At 34.7% G+C, this 23567-nt stretch overlaps 1 protein-coding gene across 9 annotated transcripts in view; it reads right to left on the reverse strand.

The window, feature by feature from the left end:
- UBR3 (ubiquitin protein ligase E3 component n-recognin 3) overlaps positions 1-23567 on the reverse strand; it is a 103029-nt gene that overhangs the window by 42685 nt on the left and 36777 nt on the right. For 7 of the 9 annotated variants that reach the window (XM_084523320.1, XM_084523319.1, XM_084523325.1 and 4 more), the window contains 15 exons: positions 23405-23533; positions 23273-23325; positions 22449-22582; positions 21829-21916; positions 20226-20365; positions 18026-18122; positions 16580-16721; positions 15828-15932; positions 14944-15117; positions 14696-14725; positions 12809-13269; positions 9856-9944; positions 3804-3953; positions 3201-3334; positions 936-1046 (listed from right to left, as the gene is read on the reverse strand). In XM_084523320.1, the coding sequence (XP_084379446.1) occupies positions 936-1046; positions 3201-3334; positions 3804-3953; positions 9856-9944; positions 12809-13269; positions 14696-14725; positions 14944-15117; positions 15828-15932; positions 16580-16721; positions 18026-18122; positions 20226-20365; positions 21829-21916; positions 22449-22582; positions 23273-23325; positions 23405-23533 (2037 nt within the window). The remainder of the gene's footprint in view (positions 1-935; positions 1047-3200; positions 3335-3803; positions 3954-9855; positions 9945-12808; positions 13270-14695; positions 14726-14943; positions 15118-15827; positions 15933-16579; positions 16722-18025; positions 18123-20225; positions 20366-21828; positions 21917-22448; positions 22583-23272; positions 23326-23404; positions 23534-23567) is intronic. The other 2 variants (XM_084523322.1, XM_084523321.1) reach the window with 1 other exon arrangement.

The raw sequence follows: 23567 nt of genomic DNA on the forward strand, positions 1-23567 counted from the left end.
TTTCATATCAAACAAAAAGTTATCATTTAGTGTAAAGACTAAATGCTACAGAAAATAACAATCACTTAAGCTCATTACTTCCTACCACTGCTGAGCTTATGATAACATTCTACAGTGTCACTGAGAAGATCCATAATGGGGCTGCAAAAAGAGGTTGGGGAGGTGTAGGAGGCCAGCAGCATCAATGTATAGACAAATCAGTTTTCTCAGACCATGCAAAAACATGAATGTCTGTTCCAGTCAATAACTTCTGAGGTTTAACTAAAACTATTTTAAAACAATATACATGGAAGTAATAATAATATCAAATTATGATATATCAATAGTATCAAATTATAGTATTTTCTAAGGAGAAGAAAAAAAGGGTGAGGGGAATGCAAAAAGCATAATTCACAGGAGTGAAGCCATTTCAATTCATTTATTTAAACTGTTTGTATGTAAGTAACATATCTTACCTAACTGGAAATAAAAACCTAACTTTCCTAATATGAAAACTCATGTTTGAAATTAACCAAATTTATGCTTGTAAAATACATTCCTCAGTAACTTCTAACGCAAATTAAATATCAAAATAGGAATCTATGAAATAGGAAAAAAAAAAAAAAAAGTAAGAAATTCATTACCTGACTATGTATGACAGGGGAAAAAAATGATTTTTTTTTTCCCCTGATATATCAGAATAAATGAAAATGAAACATTTCTGCTGATAATGTCACAGTGCAGTAAGATCTAATATCTACATTTCAGAAACATCATAAAAATATCTTATTCACTGATGCAAAACTTAAGTATCCAATCTTTCTTTCCCCAAAGATTTACAGTGTAAATCTTTGGATTTACACTGTTCAATTCCCTGAATTGAACAGTGTAAATCCAATGGATTCTATTGAGAACAGTTACAATCCAAGTAAAATGATGATCTTAGTTTTACTTACCCGTAAAGATTCCATGTAAGATTTATGACAATCTATGTGCAAAGTGTGACCACAGGTTTGTACATAAACACCTCCTTCCCAGCCTATTGACACTGCTTGAAGGCAGGAACTCTAAAAAACAATCAAAAATCCAGAACAAGTAAGAAAAACAAAGATATAAATATATATATATAAGGGTTAGGTTACAAGGTATTTACCAAAACTCATTTTAAGATTAGAAAAATTGTTGTTATTTGCATTCTATCTAAAAGACATATATTATGGAAATAATTTATCCAGATGAAAAATGATCTATTTAAGTGATTATTCCTTCAGAGGGGAAAAATATTACCTAACTGGCAGGAAATGTCATATTTCAGTTAAGAACATGCAAAAGTAACTGTTATGGAAAAAAATTGGCCTGGTTTGTCCAGACTGTATATAGCACATTACTTTTTGATATTCCACACACACACACACGATCAAGAAATAACAATTAACTCCTTCTGTTTCCAACTTAAAATTTTCACTTCTGAGTGATATTATTCTCATGCCTCCTGAAATCTGTTGTTAGAGGAAGGACACAGTAGATAAACAAAAGAACTTATGGCTTAGCTCAGCTGAACAAGCCACTCAAGACATGAACAGATGTTTCCATTTTTATGCCAAAAGAAATTTAAGGATTAGCTTCTTTCAAGCAGAGATTATTATTTTTTTTTAGCACAGTATTGACCTGGAAACTTGAAATCAGAAATAGCTAATTCAACTAATGGTTGAATCAGAACTGGAAGTCTTAAAAGCAGGATGCTTTTTCATTGCATTCTAGTATATTTTAGACTAGTCTGTTGGTAGTGTTACCATATAGAAATGGAAAAAATACACTTCAGTGAGATCAGGCTTTTGAGTTCACAGTTTACTTGGAATGTCTTCCATTTACAGGATGCAAATGTAAAAATAAAGCTACAGTATTACGTCAGTACTTTTAATCTATTCAGTAGCAAGTAACGTGCATTAACAATGGGGAACAATAAACAAACATGGGTATACGTTACCAACACACAAACTTGACACTTTCTCAGCATGAGAAACTGAGATATTATACAAATACCCCACAAATAAAGTATGCTACTTTATTTTTAGGCAAATATCCATATTAAAAAAGAAAATCCTAGGTTAACTGAGGACAGCTTCATAGAAACAGTGTCTAATGTCATCAATGCCAAAAAGAAAAACTTGGCAAGTTTCAACTATCTGTGGATCACAGACTGAGAAAGCTAGCAATCATATCCGACTAAAATTTTTTTTCCCTTCTCCTCTTTAAAGCCAATATGTAAGCTTCTAAATGCTGGTTATTTGGTTAAATCTGCCTAAGAGCTAGTATTTCACCTGAGACTAATCTATAGACACGAATCTAGGGTCATGGGACACATTTCCTCCTCCCCCAGAATAATTTCTGGGAAGAGATTTGTATCATCTTACACAACTGTTTTATATCGTAGCAGGGAAAATATCAGACAGCATTTCCATAAGGGTCTAACAGTGAGTGAGTCCTGTTAAGCAAGAAGAATTGGCTCTCAAAATTAAATATGAAAAGCTGTAATGTATTGCTTTTAGTTATATGAAGCAACACAAAACTCTGCTTGGAACAGCTAACAGAACTGCAAAACAGACAATAATGTATCAATGGAAGTAAATGTGAACTTCAGTCATTTTGTACAGAGTTCAGGATATAGCAGAAAAGGATGAAGTCTTCTGCTGGCCCCTCATTCCCATCCATTCATCTTCACTTTCTCTGTGGTTGTTCAGAAAACAATTACAGGTCAAAACTACTCTTTCTACTTCCTCTCTGCCACTGAAATACTTTTAACCAAGAGTAATTCTTGGTCACTTGTAGTGAGCAGTTCTTGGTAAGACTGGGTCCACAGAATGGCTACAAGAAAGCTGGTGTTTTGAAAGTAATACTGAAGACAGCAAAAGCACATCTCAATTGTGTGGTCATGCTGATTTGTGAAATACCAGCTTTTAGACAAGATCTGCATAGATATTTAACAAATATACATTCTGTAGATATACTATTTGCCTGTGCTAAAAATGTAACCAGGGGAAAGCTAGACACTATTTAAAAATAAGGACCCTATCAAATGTAAACACTTCGTAACTACTGCAATACAATGAATTGCTGCTAAAAGTAGAAATGAAACTAGGAGGAAGACTCTTTGTCATTTCCTTTACCTTTTCACACACCTCACTTCATAAATGGTAGTACTGTTCAAGTGAAATACTTACATCTTTAAAATATCGCTGTAAAGTTGTAAACCTCACATCATGCAGTGCTGCACAGGTATCCTTGGAGTATATCTGCTCCTCCTCAGTAGTTGGCAGTTTCTTTGGCTCAGTGCTATTGCGGCATTGTCCCAACACTGTATACAGAAAAGAAGCAAGAAAGAAAAACAATATGCTGAAGAGTTAAGAAAACGAGCAGCAAATTCTGGTTTGTAACTACAATATGTTGTGTTGATATTAAACAGTAAAAAAATTACTAAAGAAACTAAATTCTGAAAAGAGTGTTTTTGTACTGGAATTGTATACACACAGCTATTTTATTTTCTCTTTTATTTTTTTTTTCTAATGTCCATTTTCCTTCAAGTCTGCATGTGTGCTACTTTTACAAAATAAACTGCAATAGCGGGGAATTAAACCGTTCACTCTTCTCCCAAACATTTAAAATTTCCCAGTATCCTTAGATCTACAGATAGCCTCAGAGCAGACCATCCATACATTGAAAGAGGCCTTCCATTCTCTTTCCATGCTCCATGAAACTCAACAATATTTATGCATGCATAATGAAAGCTGTAGAAACACTGCTTATCTAACAAGTCACATTCATACCTGAAGATGCTTGTAATAGTACAACTAGCCCTGTAGGTCTGTCTTCTGTAGAAGGACCACTTTGCCCACAAATTACACAATCATATATTGCCTCAGAAACATGCTGTTCCGATGTAGCTATCTCCATGGCAATATCAGCATCTGGCGATTCTAAAAAAGGGTAAGAAAAACAGCATTATACAAAGGGCAAGAAATTCAGTCGCACTGATGTAGTGAAGAACACGTCAAAATCATTTCTCTATAGTTAATCTAAAACCAAAAAATTGAAGGTTACTTGAAACTAACCTTACTGCCTCAAGAAAGACATCTATACAAGGAAGTACATGTTTTCCCATGTTCAAAACTATTTCTGGTGGAATTAAATGTTTAGTTTGTGTTCTGTAGTAAACTTCATCTTTTTAAAACATGAGTGAAGATAAGAAGTAACTTCTATTTCATTAGATACTATACTGAAAACTCAGAATATGTAGGGATGAAGGGTAATGAATATGAATCTCTACTAAAACCAGATGCTGATAACCAACATTTTCCTTCTAATTATTGCCTGAGTAAGTCTGAAGAAATAGAAAATTATTTTAAAGATGATGAGACAAGATTAATGAATTAAGCAGTAGTATCAACCCTAACATGCAGATCTGGTCATCAGGTCTAACTGCCAAATTGGGAGTATGTCAAGTGAGCTCCTTTTAGACAAACCACCTTAAAGACTGAGATGCCTTCAGGCCATACCCTGTAAGCTGTATAAGAATCAACAGTACATGTTTCAACATTTATGTTAACCTGGAAGTACCTGTTTTAATATATGTATTTTATATATATAAACTTGACACTTTTCCACCTTGGTTCTTCTATATCACACATACAGCCTTCCACAGAGTTAAAAAAAAAAAAAATACTACTAGTAATCTGTCTTATCAACCAGCATGCTGTATGTAAGCAGTCATTTTGTAACATAAATGTACTTTAAGGAAACATACAATTTATTATTTTTTTTTTTACATGAAACTTGGACAGTCTTTAAAAATTTGGGGTGTATTAACAAAGCAACCTTCTGCTATTCTATATAAAATGTAGTGTGTAATTTAAGATTAACTATGAAAAAGTAGTATCTGAGATCTGTTTTTCCAGTCATCCACATTATTATTTCCTAGGTACACAGACAGAAGTGCTAAAAGCTAAACATCAAAGTGCTGAAACAATTACAACTAATGCAACTTTGTTCACATGACAAGTAGCAGTAGTATTTTTGGAGGCAGGGTGAGGGGAGGATGTTAATCAAAAGATAACGTATTTGAAGTTATTTCTTCATCTGGTTCAATATCACAGAATGGCTGAGGTTGGCAGGAACCTCTAGAGATCACCTAGTCCAACCACCCCACTCAAAACAGGATCAGCTACAGCAGATTTTACAGGGCTGTTACGTTACAATCAATGCTAAGTGAAGCTAGATTTTATCTGAAGTTAAAATGAAAATTCTTTACTAACAGTTTTCACACACTACTGATTTCTTAAGCTAAATTCAAGAGAAATTTCATGCACAGAAAAGTACAGCATATAGAATCATTTCTGCAGTCTGTGCAGGAATAGACTGTGCCAAAATCCACTTGAGATGCTCTCTGCTGAAAAAAAAAATAAATAAATCTAGAAATAAAGCTAAGAACTCTTTTTTGTTTTGGAAGAACCACAAGACTACATGATCCTCTCCTAAGTGCTCAGGAACACATACGCTCAAACTCCTGCTCTAGAATATAAGGGTACTTTACTTCTGTTCTTTCCTAGAAGATGAGTTATCAAAAGAAGAACACCACCTCCTGACCTTCAGATATGCCCTTTATCTCCTTAAGTAGGCCAAGGTGCTGGATAAAGAACCCAAAAACCTGAAGCGTATCAAGAGTCCTCATGCAGAAATGCTTTTAGGAATGCTCTTTTCCATAAACCCACAGCAAGCTTAGAAAAGCCTGCTGCTATGAGGAGAGACGAGCTGGATTCAAGGCAGCGTCATTCTTTGCTATGAAAGAATCCATGCAATGTTCTCACTCACAAGGCAGAACCAAAATTACGCTGTTTTAGTCAGTATTGATTTCTCAGTCTGTTATTGAGGGTCATATGAAAATGAACTATGATCTTCCTTGACTTACAGCTGTTAATACTGCACACATCTATCACCATCTAGTGGCAGTCAGATGAACAATGAACATAAAAAGCAAAATGCATCAACTGCAAGCATTTTTTTATTGCACAAGTCCAAGCAAGCAGAAAACCTAGCGGCAATTGTTTACTTCCTCCTGTTACATTAAAGCTGTTTTTCATATTTAACATCACCTCATAATTGTGTAATGCATATTACCGTACATATGATGTACATATACCTGTACATCAGAAACACATGACACGACCACAGAGCTCCTGTCTTTATAGTTTTCTAAAATTATGTCAGTGAAACAAAATATGCAATCATTCACTATTTTTAGTAAGCATAGGAAGAGAATAGAGTGCGGCAATCTCATTTTGAACAATTCAGCAGAAGTCCTTAGTATCAGCTAACATTCTACTGATAAAGTATCATTCATTCATCATGAATTCCATATTCTAAATCTAAGCAAAGAAGGATCTTAGTATTTAAAAGGTACTTTCAATCAATTTAGAAGTATATAGATCAGACACTATTTCCAATGTGCAGACAAATCAAAAACAAGCTAATTTCAGAATTCAATGAACAAATAGATACTAGATGTAGATACAGCTACATCTAGTGCTAGGTGACTTTAGGGAACAATAAAATTTCATAGGAGCTAGATTTCTAGCACCAAGGAGGACTTCCTAATAAATGATTTCCTCCAGAGATGGAAAAAAAAAAGTCAACCTACACAAAATGCATGGGTAAGAGAAATAAGAAAGGAGTTAAAACCTCCAAGAAATTATGGACTAAAAAGAAGAAAAAAAAAAAAAGACAGTTCTTTTTGAGTGGACTACTACAAACCATGATTACTGGCTTAAACTAGTTTTTAGCTTCCTTCCGACAGCATAACTCCTGAGGTGAAAATAGATCAGTGGCAGTGTGTGTGTGGGGGGTGGAAATGAAGAAAACTCCACATGGAGTGATCTTCTCAATCTTGCCATTCTAGTCCTGCTCATCTTGCCTTCCAAAGTTCTGTCTCCGTGGAGCTCCTGTGGAAGCAGCAGACCCTGGCTCACTAGCTACAAGACCTACCTCTACATGCCAACAACAAGAAGGCTAAGAAGGTATTTCAATGAAAATAGCCACTTGTGTTACATCCTAGAACATTGCATTATTGAGAACAAAAGGAATCCTCTGTCAGCTGTTTTTAAATGATACAGGTTATGGGGACATATTAACCTTCAACTTTTCAAGCACGTTTTGCAGGAGTCTGCAGTTCTCTTCTGCAAAAACACTGTTGTCACACAAAACAAGGTATCTCAACATGTCTCTGGAGATTCAGAAAGTAGGTACCGGCAACAGGAGCAAGGAGGACCGATGTGCTTCTAGCTGCTAGGCCAAAGCCTGGCTTTACCTGCCTGCCAGCAGTCATATAAGACAGCAACTGTATTTTATGTTAATCGCTCCTTGGGAAACAACCAAAGATGCTCACAGTTTTAAATCTTTGGGGGCATTGGAGTTTACCTAATTGGTTTCACCCAGACTTACCCTAATGACATCAATGCCTCTGAACGAGTGACTTGGAAACACACAATAACAACATGGCATACTGGTATCAGTTCACCAAGTTTATTTTCTGAGGTTTGTCTGCTGTCAGAGCAAACCCCACAGCCTTAAGCATGTTCTGGAAGTTTTCTTTGCCCCTGGGAATTCACTCAGAAATCTGGATAAATATGAACCTCATTAAGAACAACAAAGTCCAAATCACTACAGGATGAAAATATTTAAACTGAGACAGAAATCTAGAGTAGTGCCAAACACTTTACTGGGTTTTAAAACCCATGGGTTTTAAAAGAAGTTTATTATTTAGTTCTTGGCTTAGATTTGTACTAATAGGAGCAAAAGACCCCAATTTACAAAATCCCAGCATTTGCCACCTCCTATCTAATATGGATCAGTCTGCTAAAATCTCCATTACATGATGTATTGCTGCCTTTTATTTTCTTTTCTATTTTGTACTCTCCCTAGTTTAAGGCTATGATTCACTCCCCTTCTTTCCCCTACTCAGCAAAACCTCAAAACACAAAGGGCTATGTAAAGGTGTCTAAACATGATAAATATAGCTTACAACCTCCGACTGTAGTCAATGTACTTCCTGCTGTACACGTTGTGTTTCAGAGTGGCCCTCTAGCATCAAAGCAACCATTAGTATGCTAATAGCCTCTGTCCTGACCCAGCATATATATTCTCAGGAGATCAGTACTTAATTTATTTTTCTATCTGGGTTCAGAAGATTGAGAGTTAGGAAATGTATGTCACCTTGCATTAGAACTGTTCACTCTCTTTTAAAAACTAGCTAAGGAGCATTTGCCTGAAGGACAAAATGATGTCCTGCTGCAACTGTGATAGGAAAGAAACAAAAAGATGGTACTGCGTGTTCATCAAAAGGCGTGCCCCAAAAAAGTAATCACATCGGGCACTTCAGATACAGCAAAAACTATAAACAGAAATCAAAATATTTTAGTATTTATAATACACAAATTAACCAATTTACTTTTTTTTTTTCATTAACTTATATTTGATTGAACAGCTTTGTAGCTTGCCTGGAACGAATCAAAATATTTCATGTTTATAAAACTTAGATACACATCATTACAAATATCACTGCAATTTGTTACAGGCCACCATTAACTTGAAGCAGAGGGATTTATTTTTGTTCTGCACAAGTTCAGCCTGAAAGGCGGCAACGTTTCCAAAATGTCTTGCATGACGTTCCACATTATGATAGACAAACAATAGCTTCACACTGAGATAAACACTCAAAACAAAAACGTAGAAGCAGGTACACTAGGAGGCTACAAGGCCTATGGAGTTGTCTCTGTGTGACTACTTAACACCATTTTCACTCACTAGCCATTCTCGAGTATTTCAAGAGCTCTATCTACTGTTCTTAGTATGATGTTACTTGGTTTGTTTTTCTACTTCATACATTTGTCCTGCAAACAGCTAGAGACAGAATAGTGGATTCTGTTCCATTCCAATTGATTGACACAACTATTTTTAATTTTCACTTAATTACATCCAGCAAAGCAGTTGTCACAGAACATATATAGAAGATAACAGGGAGCAAAAAATGGACAGTCTATGCAGTCAGGAGAAAGCTATTATGAAATTTTTCAAAGTGCTATCTCTAGAAACCAGTTAAATGTGTTCTCATGTTTTCCCAATAGAACATGTCCATATTACAGAGGAGGAAAGCTGAGGAAAAAAGAAAGCATTCCTGCTTTTTCATATCTTTCAAAAGTGTTAGTTTTCAATTAATTAATCCACACAAAAGTATTTTTCACTCCTCAGTTAAACACAAGTAAGCTAATCAAGATTCATATTTTTCTGTATAGAAACCTGTAAAGAACATATTCTCAGGAAAAACAACTGATTCTGCTATATAGCCTGTAAATTACCCAGACTTCAGTATCACCACTCAGAGCAACTAAGATCATCTGAAAATTATGCTTGCCTCAATTCTGTACATTAACTAAAAACGCAAAACCTTTGCCATATTAAAATTTGACACTCTGTGGTGAAATCTTAAATGCAATGTTGAAGAGAGACTAACTTTGGAAAGTTTTAAATTAAAAAGTAAATACTTAAAAACACAACACAAAATGTAATCACAACATCTACTGTGTAATAAGAAAATAATTTTATTTCCTTCAGATAATGTGCTGTTCTTAAGTACTTTCAAGACCATTTAGCTCCTTCCTTAGCAATTACATGTTCAGTATTATCTGCTCTAGAAAACATGACTAAGCTGCATAATTCTTTAGTTCAGCGGTAGAGTGCGTGTGTCTTTTTGTTTGTTTTTAACTGTGAGTAAAACCAGCAATACTGGCATGAAAAAAATTTACAGTAACCAGCAACACAAAAACTTACCAACATCCATGGCAGTTTCCATGAAGCTTTTCTGCCTTGAAGCAAATTCAGCCAACAATTTCTGTTGCCTTTCTCTGGCCTTCTGTCGCCTGAAAAAAAAAAAAAAAAAAAAAAAAAAAAAGGACAGTGGAAGGATGTGGAAAAATAAGGCGGGGGGAAGTGTAAAATGGAAGAAAATAATTTATACCATCAGGTTGATTACACTTACCACATTAAACAATCTCATTCAAAAATTCTAGTTTTCTCTAAATAAGGGATTCATTTTCGAGAATAAAAAAAAAAATCTATTATCCTAAAAGTAGACTTAAAGAAATAAAAGCAAACCAGCAAAAGGTCTGAAGTCCGGAAGGAAATAATAAAATCCTGTCCTAAAATACCTCCAAAGGATCCTTAACAGATTAAGGCTTGGTATCATTAAAAACAAACCAAAACACCAGCACCACCTAGGACCTTATTCTTGAAAGTTACCTTTCTGCTACACAAAGGAAGAATAACAGAATGAAATGCCAAGTGTTGCACAAAAACAAGTACTCACAAACAAATTAACCAACTTCTACAAGTAGATAATAATAATAAAGCCTACCTCACTCACTCTTGATATCAAGCCTAATGCCAAGGGAAACAATGGAGTTTGAAATGAAATGAAATTATGAGTAACTTCTTTTCCAGCTAAGGCTCCTCATACTGGCGTCCTCTCCCCGACTTCCACCCAAGACACTGCCAACCAGCAGTTTTTATACCTTGACTTAAGTTTGAGATAGCCTCCACTTTGAAAGCCCTTATCTTTCTGGAGCCAAGCTGACTTCACTGATATTTTCCTCATTGTTTAACACAGCTCTAGATTTACAAATGGAAGGCATTAGTTAAGACGCATTCTCATCTGTCCTTAAACTGTATTAGTGACCAAGGCTATATGACCAGCTATTCTGTAATTCCCTTATTGCTCCAAACATTAACTACAGAACAGCACATCTTTTGTTAGTTCAGTAAAAACAGCGAGTTATTTATCAGACACTACTTAAGTGTGCCCGCTATTTTTCATCGCACTGCCATCTGAAAAATTACCCTTCTCCACAATGGTACAACTCACCATATATTCACTCTAAAGCCAATATCACAAAGATCTTGATCCAAACCTGCAAAGGGATGTCCAGCTCCCAGTTCTATCTCCACTGAATCTGTATGGTACCATATAAGTTTTTACTTGTACTATTTGTACTATTCCTTTGCAGTGTTACAAATTAACAATACATAGTAATATCTCATCATTTTTCCCCCTTTCGTTTGTTTTTCCTGAGTAGGGCATGGCTTTTAATACTTGCTGTCTCAGATAAGAAGACCATTAAACTAATTTCTGTTCTCTTCTTGTTTTCATTCATCTTCATATCCTAAACCAATCCTTCAAGGTTTTACTTAGGTATCCTATTATTTTTATAGCAACATTTCACCTTGTTTTTAAAATCCCCTGTAGGATGTACCATTTACATCCTACATAATCTCTGCATAATCTCTTTATTCCTGTGCTCATCAGTGTCTGGTTTTGATATATTTTTACACGTGTCACTATCTACCCATTACAGTATGCATATTTACCCAAGTTGCCTCTTCCTAAAGTACCAGTTGACAAGAGGTTACAGATAGAGGAAATGGGAAAATTCAAGTGGGGAAAAAAGAAAAAAAAAAATCAAACTCGCACTACAGCTGCTCACCACATGGAGCTCGTGGAAACCTACATGTCCCATGGATGGGGACTTCACAGAGGGAAGCTCTATCAGAGCTACAAATCCTATTCATCAGCATTAATAACATTTTTTTTTCCTCCTAGTTAGAGATAACTAGAGTTACTGACAAGGAATTCAAGAACAATCACTTGGCATCTGAGTCCTCTTTAGTCCCTGGTACTGCCTAATTACCACTGTCCTGGCACAGAAACAGACTTGCACATGCTCAAAGCAGCTAACGTAATGCAACTTGTTACCCTGAAGTGCCCTGTTCATACATCAAAGCTTTGAACTTGTTTTCCTAAAGGCACCTTAAAAATCTGAGTACCTCTGTCCCTTTATCTGTCACATTTTACTGCCACCATTTCTCAAAATAACTTCTATTTACAACAAACTTAAGATTCATTATTTCTGAGGATCATATCAGGGCATTTATTAAACCTGTTTTTATTTATTTCTCCCTGTGAATTTCTCAATATATGTCTCAGCTGAAAGCAGAGTGACTGTAAATAAAGGCCTTTAATAAGAAGACATAAACAAACTCTGACAGATTCAGAACAGCTCTGTAATTTTCCATGATGGCCCATGGGGATATGACACTGCAATTGAAAAATACTGCAGGCAGCTCAGGCTCTCTTCTAGTTCTGTATTTTGGTTTCTATAGTGACAACCCCTTGCCTGAGTGATGCCAAATTTGTCATTATATGTCAAAGTAACCAAAAAGGGTGATCACTGAATGGTCAGGCTGCTTGATCTTCATTAATACAAAACTGGACTTGGAAAAAGGAAAAAAAAAATTGAAAATTACAGCCTGACTATAATAAGCAATGAGATTATATATGATGTTATTATATGTATCATTATGTTACATAAGCAATGAGATTAGTCACTTCAGTTATCACATTGTCCATTAATAAATTCCACAGGTCCCCAGCTCTTTCATGGTTTTGAGGGGAGGAAAATAGTCACTCAGACACAAAGAACTGGCAACATTCATTAGCCCTAGAATTTAACTTAAAATATAAATGCACACAATAGTTAGTTTCAAATATCACATCTTTTCTAGAGGGAAAGAAATAACCTTAGCCTTTTCTATATGGAAAGTTACGTGATTAATTGATTCCTATGCTTCTCCTGCACATAAATCTAGCACTACTGAGCACCAGATCAATCAATAGATGCAGAACATCTATTGTTCTTCTAACACCCCGTTATTTTCTTATTAACGTTACCTTTCTTCTTTATCCAAAGTTTTCTTCTCTGCAGAACTAATCTTTTTTGGTGGTACAGGAGGTGTCACCTTTCTGCAAATCTCTTCAATTATACGTTTATTCAGTCTGCTCTGTACAGCAGCTTTCAATAAAATTCTTTCTACTGCTGTCATTCCATCACCATGAGAGTATCTTGGAATTTCTGGGTGGATTAAAACATCCACATCATCCAACCACGGAGGATAGTAAGAGTTCTGTTTTCCTGAGAGTTTGTGATGCAACTTAATCAGCAAGGACAGTATACTTTCTTTGACTTCCAGAATGGCTGTGGTTAGCTGTGGAGTTGCACCAGGTGCTGACCATTTCATTGATGCTTTTGGCCGAACCACTTGATTTGCCTCACTGGTGTTCCGATTGATGATTTCTTGAAATTTTTTTCTACGTTCTGCAACCAAACTGAACACTTGAGCTGTCCCTGAATTCTTGGAAAAAAAATATAAATTTTAACTTTCAAAATACAATTACAAACAACGTACATTTATAAAACTATAGAAAATATTTAAAATTAGGAGAAAATGTATGAAACATTTTAAGGTTTTCTCTCTTCCAGAGAATATTGAAATTTTGTGTATCAGAATATTAACCCCATGTCATACTTTTATACAAATCTGAAATATGCAGCTACATAAAAAGACAAAGACAAAAAAATTGTCTGTAACAAAACAACAACTGGCTTTACTCTTGTTAAACTTAAATTCTGTTCCCCAAGGAGTAGTTTCTTACTAAAATTATAGATATGCCTAAAAGAGTATCCTTAAGCCATTTCTTTAGCATAATTCTACTGAGCACTGCTGCACAACATAACACAATCTCACACAGATGAACCCTGCACATCCCCAGGAGCACTGTCCACCTTATGTGAACTTATTAAGTGAGACCCAGAAACCTCACACACCCACATCTGCAAGCAGAGCTTGCTATCCAACACCCATGAGAACAGTTACACTAATGGCAGAGCCCATTCAGATGTTTCTGTTCTATGCTACCCTTGTTTGCATTCCCAAATTAAGGAAACATTGAAGCGACTCACATATACTGAAGTCATAGCGGAGATGTTTCCTGAGTATTTTGAACATAAGATTCAAAACTTGTTAACATCTTACCCACTTCTCAGAAGTGTGGGCAACCAAAAGATGCCAAATACTTCAAAGATCCAGTATAAAGATGGGATTCTGAACTTCACCTAACCTACCTTGTTTGTTTTCATCTACTGCTTCTAACATACCTACTTCAAGTTTTAAAGTATTTTTCCTAATATTAACATGCAAAAGGAGTATCTAATGCATTTCACTACAACACCTTTCTTTACCTCCAGCGTACAATAATCAGAAGTGCTGTATACAAAAGCAGCCTTTACAGAGAGATTATATTACCTACTGGCTACAAACATTTTGGTTTTGCCAAAAAAAAAAAATGTATTTTTTATTGCCATTATTCATTTCAAATGCACTTGCAATGAAAAGTTAAACTAACCAAGATTTGAGTAAGCTAGAACTACTTTATATTATTAAATGTTAGTGATAACTTGACAAGACAAAATGAGGCCTAAACAAAAAGCTCAAGCTGTAAGCTAACAATGACATATTGTATTTGATAGAAAGTTTTAATTTGAAAATACGTATTAAAAATGTAAGGACAATATGTACTAAAAATGTAAGGACTTCTTTTTCCTTAGAAGTTTATTACCTAAGGTTAAAATCAAAAAATATGAAAAAAGCATGAATCCTTTCAATATAAATTAAAAGGAATTCAAGAAAATTAGAAGATTTCACTGAACATAAAGGTTAGAACAATTAAAGCCATGTTGCTAGTAAATTGCTTAGGAGAACAAACTGCACACAGATCTACCTCTCTCTGAAGGCTCTTCCGCCTTGAACACTGGTAGATTGAGGACAAAAAAAATCATTAAATATATCATTTGGAAGGAGATACGTGAAACATTTTCTATTTCTGCTATCAGTATACTTAGAAAAGATTACTGAAAAAAAAATAGTATTCTAAGAAGTTTATAAAAAGAAATACAGCCTACACCCCCCACCCTCCAAAAGAAACAAAAACAGGCAATAGGAAAGAGACCAGTGTTTTTATATACTTACTTGTGATGAAGCTAAACCATCTGAACTGGTACTTGCAGGTGGTTCTTTCTTCACTTCTGGAGCAGTTTCTGGTACTCTTACACGGACATAATTAATGAAGTGACGCATGTTAGAAACCAAGTTACTACCTGGAAACCAACTGTCATGGCAACGTTCTTGTCCACCTGCAGATTCCTTAAAAAATAATAAAAAAGTGTACATTCTCTTATGTGTCACAATAATTTATGTAGCTTTTATAATGGTACTGCAGAAACCATAACCTCTTCATGAGATGTGAATAGTGAGTACCTCACTGAAGCCCATCTAGCTTTTAATTATAATAACTGATACCTACCCTGAGGACTACAGCTCTGATAAATATATATATATATAGTATGTTATCAACACTATGAAACAAAAACAAAATAAACTACATGGGGTAATACAAAGCTGCATAATCTAAGATTAATACAAACTATACACAAGTCAAGCCCAAAAAAAACAGCAGATCCTTAGTCATATTAGAAAAATATCACTGATCAAAGTGCCCAGTGATAATGGTTTCATCTGAAAATCTAGAAATTGAACCGAGTTTTAGATTCAATTCCTTTTTTTTTTTTTTCTTCCAATCAATTTCAAGTACTGATTTACAGAATAGTAAGGATGCAATTAATCTGTGTTGCCAGGTTATCGGTACAGAAACCATTTCAACACAAGACAAGATATTAAATTCCTCTTCATATGAGTATACAGTTTTTTAATATTTATTGCTTAGCTGATTCCTGCTTTAAAAAATGTTTTATTCTAAAGCACATGGTAAAATTAGTAAACATCTTTTTTTTGTTGTTGTTAAATATTGATTCATTAGACAAAACTTTCTCCCCCCCCTCAGAAAGCCTTCTTACCTCTTCCTCTGATTCTTGCTCTGGAGAATTTTCCAACCCCAGCTCAATCAAATACAAAACCATGCAGAGGACATGTTCTGACAAATTCTGATGATCCATTAATATCTAGGCAGAAAAATAGACATCATAAAAGGTTTTATGTTTGATATTCCCACAATTATGAGAAAAAAAAAATTCTGCTTTTTTCTCTCTATTATGAGAAAAAAGCAGAAATTTCTAAAAGCATGACAAACATCTATAACCTAAATTGGGAGGTAAAGCAAGAAAACAAAATTCTCATATGAATAAACTCAAAGCACTTCCTACCAATTTACTTTGCATGACCTTCCAGGTTACCCACACCAAGAAAGGTACGAGGCATTGAGCTATATACACAACTATTTCTTTATTTATCTGTCTTTCGATACATAATTTTATTTCACGCGCTTTTGAGAGTTGTATTGTGAGACACGAGCATCAATTAAAAAGAAAAGACTAGGCAGACAAAACAACATTAATACACTATATGAACTTTAACCACCTCAGTCATTTTAATGTTGTTTTGTGTTTTTGTTTTTTTTTTTTTTTAAGCTCAATTAGCAAGAGGAAGAACAACTCTAATTGAAAGTATTTCCTCCTAAGAACAAAAAATAAAAGTTATATAAATTTGAACCTGACTGTTCCAAAGAAAATCTATAAAAATATGATTCTAAGCACTCCTGCTCTAGGAAGTAGAAGTAAAATATTAGACTTAATGAGAATTACAACCATACCTTGTAAAGAAGTGTGAAAAGCACGATGTGCAAGGTTTTACAGTGTAAAAGCTTTATGAGACCTTTGTAACTTGGACGTAGTGGCGTCCTCTTCTTGTAAGGAGGCCATGGGTTGCCAGGAAATTTACCACTTTGCTTTAAACTGTTGAAACACAATGTACTTATGTTAGATGTTGCAATAATGTGGACAACTGTCACTGTTACAGGCCCATGCAGAGCTCTTTGTTCAGACCAACTTTAGAACTGACAACCATTTCTCAGCCATTTAATTTCTCTACACAACATTCCAAAAAATTGAAGTACACACAGAATCCAGTCCTACTTTTCTGTGGATTACCACTGCTTGAAATGACATTTATAAAGCTATATACATTGTTTACTACTGCTATGAATTTAAGAACTCCATTTTCATTCTAAGAGGCACATAGAAGAGCAAGAAAACTTCTCACATTACTAAAATCCATGTGTTAGTCAGACATCAAACATAGAAAATTCTATCCTGCAGTACTGGGTTACAGGCAACAGCAGGAAATGCTAGACATTCTAACTTCATAGATATAACAGTATTGGTAGAGCCAAATATACCTAAGTAAGTGTTAAATTCAATGTGGAGTCATTTCTAATACTGAGCTGGAATCCAGCGCGCTACACAATGCAGATACTTAACATCACTAGCTGTCTCAAAATCACTTACAGTGTATGTTTACAGTGAGTTTTGACTTAATACAATAAGCACAAGGGCAGAGAACAAATACAGTGAAATTTTCCTAAGAATTTTTTGAACCTGATTTTTATTTCCCAAGTTATGAAATAAAAGAGAACCAGATTAAATTAGTTGAAATCCCGATCTGTAAGGGTAAGAAGTTGTACTGAATAGAATATAAGGGACAGAAAAAGGACCAAATCTTGTTGCATCTTAGAACTTAAGAGTGCCCGTGAGTGTTTAAATCAGAGCTCATTTAATTATCCCATGGTTTCTGTCATACGTGAACATACAGAAATAAATGCATCATCTTCAACATAATTTCAACACACCCGTTACAGAAGCACAGAACGGTTATGGGCAGAAGGAATCTCTGAATGTTATCCAGTCCTGCCCCCCACTCAGGCAGGGACATCTTGAGGAGCCCAAGGACGTGTCCAAGCAGCTTCTAGAGATTTCCAAGGAAGCAGACTCCCTAGCCTCCCTGAGCAGCCTTTCCCAAAGTTCTGACACATGTACAACAAAGGAGTGCCTTCTGATGTTTAGATGGAACCTCTTGTGCTCCAGGTTGTCTACATGGGCTGTCTATACACTTACAAGCTATTTACTCAAGGACAAACGTGGGGCCTGAAAACATTGATAACATCATTAATATTCCCAGGCAGCAAAAAAACAAAGATAAACAAAAAAAAAATTTGCAATAAATGACATGACATTACATTTCTAAAACTGATCCAACTTACAAGGCTGTGTATCTGTCCATTGCAGACTGTACATCTCTACGGTAAACTGTTCGGAGTATTACCATTACAGGGTCAAATTCCTTATCCCAGACTTCAGCTGTTGTTTAAAATAAGTCACATGTTAAAATTCTCTTTATAGACACTACAACTTATTCCAGAGTTCCTTCTTAATTATGTAATAGAAAAATACATAATTAAAGCTAATCAGTTTTTCAGCATAGTACATATTCTTTTGAATTCTTACTAACAATATTTAGTACTTTCTAGATTAATGATTACTACTACTTATGAACTAATACTACTTATCTAGACATCATGCTTTCACCATCAAAAATATTTTTCCCAGTTCCAAGCCAGAAAATTAACCATTAAGGCAATAGATCTTTTCTATTAAGCAACTTTACTTTACTGTCTTCTAGTTCTGTTTTCTGTTAGATAGCACTTTACTATGTGGGGGGCAGAGGAGAAAGAATCATACATTCCTGATTAGAAGACAACTGAAACACACACACAGAGGATTTTATTATATATATATATTTTTTAATTCAAATTAATTTGAGGTATATTTAAGCACTCAATTCTAAGTAAATGAAAGCAGCCCCAAAACACATTTCTCTGTACTTTTCTCTATGCATCTTGCTTCACTCCTTTTAATTTCAAAGGATATCTAACAAAACATTGTAATTATTTTTCAGTTGGAACTTGATAAGCTCATGCACACTCAAAAATAGGAAATAAAGACTGCAGAGCAGATAGCAGGTAAGTAATAATTAACTATTAGGGGGAGCCAAATGACTGTACCTTAACATAATCTTTCGTTCATTCTTGACAACAGCCAAGTTTCTTCTCAAAAAACGTGTGATCAATCATTTACAAACCTGTTTTTGTTTTTTTAACTAGCGTACAAGCATTATTTTAGCATTTAAATCTTTCTTATTCACATTTTCTTTTGTAGCTTTAAATAAATATGCTGAGTAGCTTCTCAGAGCAATCAAAAATACAGAAGTCTGAGCAGAGTGTTAGTAAAAACATTCTGTTTAAATGCTACTTCTTATGGACTTGTAAATGGAAAGAAAAAGTTTCCAACCTAGAGGCAAATTAAGATGTCCCACTCTACAAACCATTTTGAAGCGGTTAGCTCCTGTGACACAGCAATATGAATTCAAGATTCAACTCAAGAAGGAAAACAAGGGATAACAGAAATTTAGCTCCAACAGCAGGCCTAACACAATGTAAACATTTACAACATTCTTCCAAGTTTTCACAGGCAAAAGAGAAAACTGCCTATAAACTAAACGGCTTCAAATTGTCAGGCCCAACACTGCCAGTTCTCAAGTCATCCCGTAGGGAGGAAGGAGTTAATTCATCTTCAGCTATGCTATGAACTGAAGCACAACCAGAGCACATGGAGCATTTCAGATTCCTAGGAGGCTTATCTGCTCAGTGACAGGAAATGGAACACTGAGTTCTTAGATTCTTCCTCTCCTTTGATATATCAACACTGTTGAATCCTATTTAGATGGAAAGCAGGTCAGGGAAAAAGCTTGTCATTTTTGTACTGCATGCACTGCAGAATTATAGAACAATATTCTGTACCTTGTCTAGCTTGAACTTTGTTCTAGACCCTCACTATCGACTGTGAAAAATGTTACATACTGGGATATTTAAACAAAATAATTATGTGTCATGATATTTTTAATTCTAAAAATGTGAGCAAGTTCAAAAGGAAAGCCTTTGCCACTGACACCCTGCTAGTGTAACTAGTTATAACTAAAAAAAAAAAAAAAAAAAAAAAGACACATTCAGTAATCACATTAATTATTAAGTATATAAGATCAGTGAAATACAAACAACATGATCCTTCAGTTCTTCACTTTTCCCATGCCTTCTAAGGACACCTGGTTAATACTAGAAGCTCACTTTTACTCTACAAAGTGTAGAACTAAAAGCCATTAAGAAGCTTTAGCAATGCTCTTAAATACAATAAACAACGTAATATAAGTATTATATTAACATATAATATGTAATTATATAATATATAACTGTATAATTATAATATTATAATATATAAATATAATAACAATGGAGAGGTCAGCTTTGTTGTTGTTTTGGGGTTTTAATTTTTGTTTGTTTGAAACAGAAACAAAACAAACTCTGCTTAAGCTTCTTACTAATTATAAGAGCACACTGATTACCATACCTTTTGGTGTGTACATTCCTTGCTGCATGGAACCTCCTGGTTCAAAAACAGGAGCTTTAAAATCAGCAACTGCTGACAAGACTGATTCAAAGCTTAAGCTTCCTGGAATAATTCCACTTTTAGGATTGGGGTTTTCTGGAATGTAATGCTTGTGTTAAGGAAAGCAAATGTTACACTTAATTACAGTACACAGCATTTTACTTCATAGACATTTTCACTAATTTCAGAGGCCACACTTGGGCAGTTCTCTGTGTTTACCACAAGAGGTCTGTATGCTCCAGATACTATGGTTACCAGAGTGAACCAATTTTGTCTACAACACAGTGTGTTGTTTTTTTTTTTTTTAAACCAAGCCAGTTGCTACACGCTAACTCAAAAGGTAAGTATTAAGTGAGAACTCAAAACTACAAACCCCCTATGTATATAAACAAGTTTTTGTGCTTCCCACCATTTATGGACACTTATGCTCTCTTAATACCAAGACTACTTTGCATTTACAGCTAGGTGCAGAACAAGCAAGTAAACAGTTTGGTATCCACACACGCCATGCAATTCTCCATCTGCGACTGGCTACTTCTCATTTTTGGTAGTAATACTTAATCAGCCTACTGACAATACCATAAATCACAAGCAGCAATTGCAAATAAGTGAACTTCTGCTTAGTGATAAGTGACTGCTCATATAACAGGTTTACTTATTTTACATACTTTGGTGAATCTCTTAGGAAAAATAATCAAGAATGGGAAAATGCAGTATTGGGAACATCACAGAAGACATAATGAAAATAATTTAAATGGAAACTGTTTTTGAAAATATAATAAACAAAGATAAAATTGCATATGATATATCCTGAGTTGCTAGGACCTTATTGTAATAATTCAGAATCCATATTCTGTATTTCTAACTCTCAGACTCCTCCTTTCCTACTTTTATAATACCTAGTATTTTTGCCTAATGCCCACCACTGGATTGCAAGCCGCTGGGCAATCGCTGCTAAGTATTTAATTTGCCTATGCAGCTTAGTACATTTACAGCAGTAAAACCTGTCTATTTGTACGGAACTGTTCTGGGATGTGAACCATTATTACTGTGCAGAAAGATCTAGAGTTTGTTCTTGTTCAGGCCAGACACTTTCCCCCAAAACAGATACATTTCACTTTAATTTCAAAGCAGCATTTTGATATAAAAAGCAATAGCTAATATAAGTGGCTTCTTTTTATAATGGGATATCAATAACAATAATTAAAGGTTAAAAACAGATAAACGTGACACTTGGTTACACTTTCTACAATGTTATTGGAAAACAGACTTTTTGCTTTTCACCTGACTTTTGTAGTGTTAAAACAACAACAACAATAATAAAAATACCAGTTCAATATTTTATATCAAAAACTATTTAAAACTATTACAAAGTCTTGCATATTCTGTACAAAAGACCAAAGCTGGAACAAACGCTTTTGCTGACAATACTTATATGCAAACACATCTTTACAAAACTTGTTATAATTACATAAGCTAAAAACATGATGTTGAAGCTCCCAAATCCCACTACTCTCCAGTACTTGTCTTCTTTCACCTGTATTAGTTAATATATTCCAAGGATATGAGATCCAATAATGAACTGTGCGTCCTGTCATTCATACAGAGTTGAGCTACCATCTCTGCTCTGAGGATCTCATCATCTGTCATTCCTAGAATAAAGTAAAAAAAAAAAAAAAAAAAAAAAAAAAAAAAAAAAAAAAAGACATTAAAACACCATGACTTAAAAACACACAATCAGTAAGCATTTGTCATCAATACAAGTTACAGTTGATACAAACATTAAGTATTAATATAGTGCTATAAAAATACGGCAAAAAATGGGAAGGGGCTGCACACAGGGAGCTGTGCTCAAAGGTTGTGAAAGGGACACAACCTCAAACAGAAGAAAGAAGTACAAACTGAAACTGCTTGTCATTCTGAAAAAAATAACAAATTTTTTTGCAATCACAACAAAATCACTTAATTTCATTAAAGCCATTTTTCTCCTTCTCCACATATTCTGTCCATTTCTAATTCATAAGGGATTAAAACTCAGTAACTGGTGAGAATGAAACTGTGTATTGAACACTCTTCAGTAATATTTGGCTAATCAGCTTTATTGTAGCAACTAAAGGTTGGGAGACTTGAAAACGCGCAGCCACATTATTTACATAGAAGTATCCCTACAGCAGTGGTTCTTACCTAAATGTAAACGAAGACTTAACAGAAGGACCAAAAACGTTAATGCTCCTTCCAACATGGACCTTTCATGCTCTGAATCAAGAACTGTATTTTGATGCTGTGATGCCATTGTTAACAGATCTACCACCTTAAATCTACATAGCAAAGAGCAAAGTCAGAAACATTGTTCTCCAACATCAAAATACTAACGTTAAATGTACTGATTAACTCAAGGCACCATCTAAATCAGCTCTAAATTAATATAAAACAAAATGCATGTAATGCAGAAATATGCAAACAGATATGAAAACTCGCTTAATTTCACATTTTTACAGAACTGTGGAATGTGCTATTTACTCCACATGAAAACACTTTGTATTTATGAAGATATGAGAGTTAATACCAATTAATGTTTTTAAACCCTGACTTTATTCTATAGCCAGGAAAGCAGGCATCCTTTCTGTGGCTCTTACAATTGCAGTTCTATTTTCTACTTCCAGTTAGCATATTCTGAAAGCTTACATATGAACTTGTGAAAGGAAAAAAACAAACAAACAAACAAACAAAAAAAAACCCACACACACCACAATGCACAAACACTACCTCACACTCTGAAGATAAGTAAACAAAATATCTTGGGTTTCACTACTGTAAAACAAAAGCCAATCATGTATAAAGTTGAGGATGTGAGATAGCTCTTTATCCCAAGTCCTTATTTATGTATTAGTTTTGGCTAGGCAAAGTTGTTCCACTGAAGACTATCAGATATGCACCTTTTCTCTCACATGGCATTAATTAGTCAACAGCTAGGAAAACACTGACCAAGAACAATCTTTTAATCCTACCTTTCAAAAACTGATGAAATAAAATAATCTGGGTCAAGCCTAGAGGCACAGACCTGTGGAAAGAGAATGAATTAACTTTGTTTAGTAGTTTGTTTTCAAACAAACACTGGCTTAGCTTCTCAGAAAACTTACTTGCAGCAGATAAATGTCAGGATCAATCATTGAATTGCAGAAATGAGACTGCACGTAAGTCATTGCCTGTCCTTTAATTTGTAGGCCATTTCTAACCCACATGTTGCTATGAATTTCAGAAAGGCTTGCCTGTTCAGGAAAAATAAAAAATACATATACAAAA

This window comes from Aythya ferina, assembly GCF_964211825.1.
Source record: "Aythya ferina genome assembly, chromosome: 6".
NCBI lineage: Eukaryota > Metazoa > Chordata > Aves > Anseriformes > Anatidae > Aythya > Aythya ferina.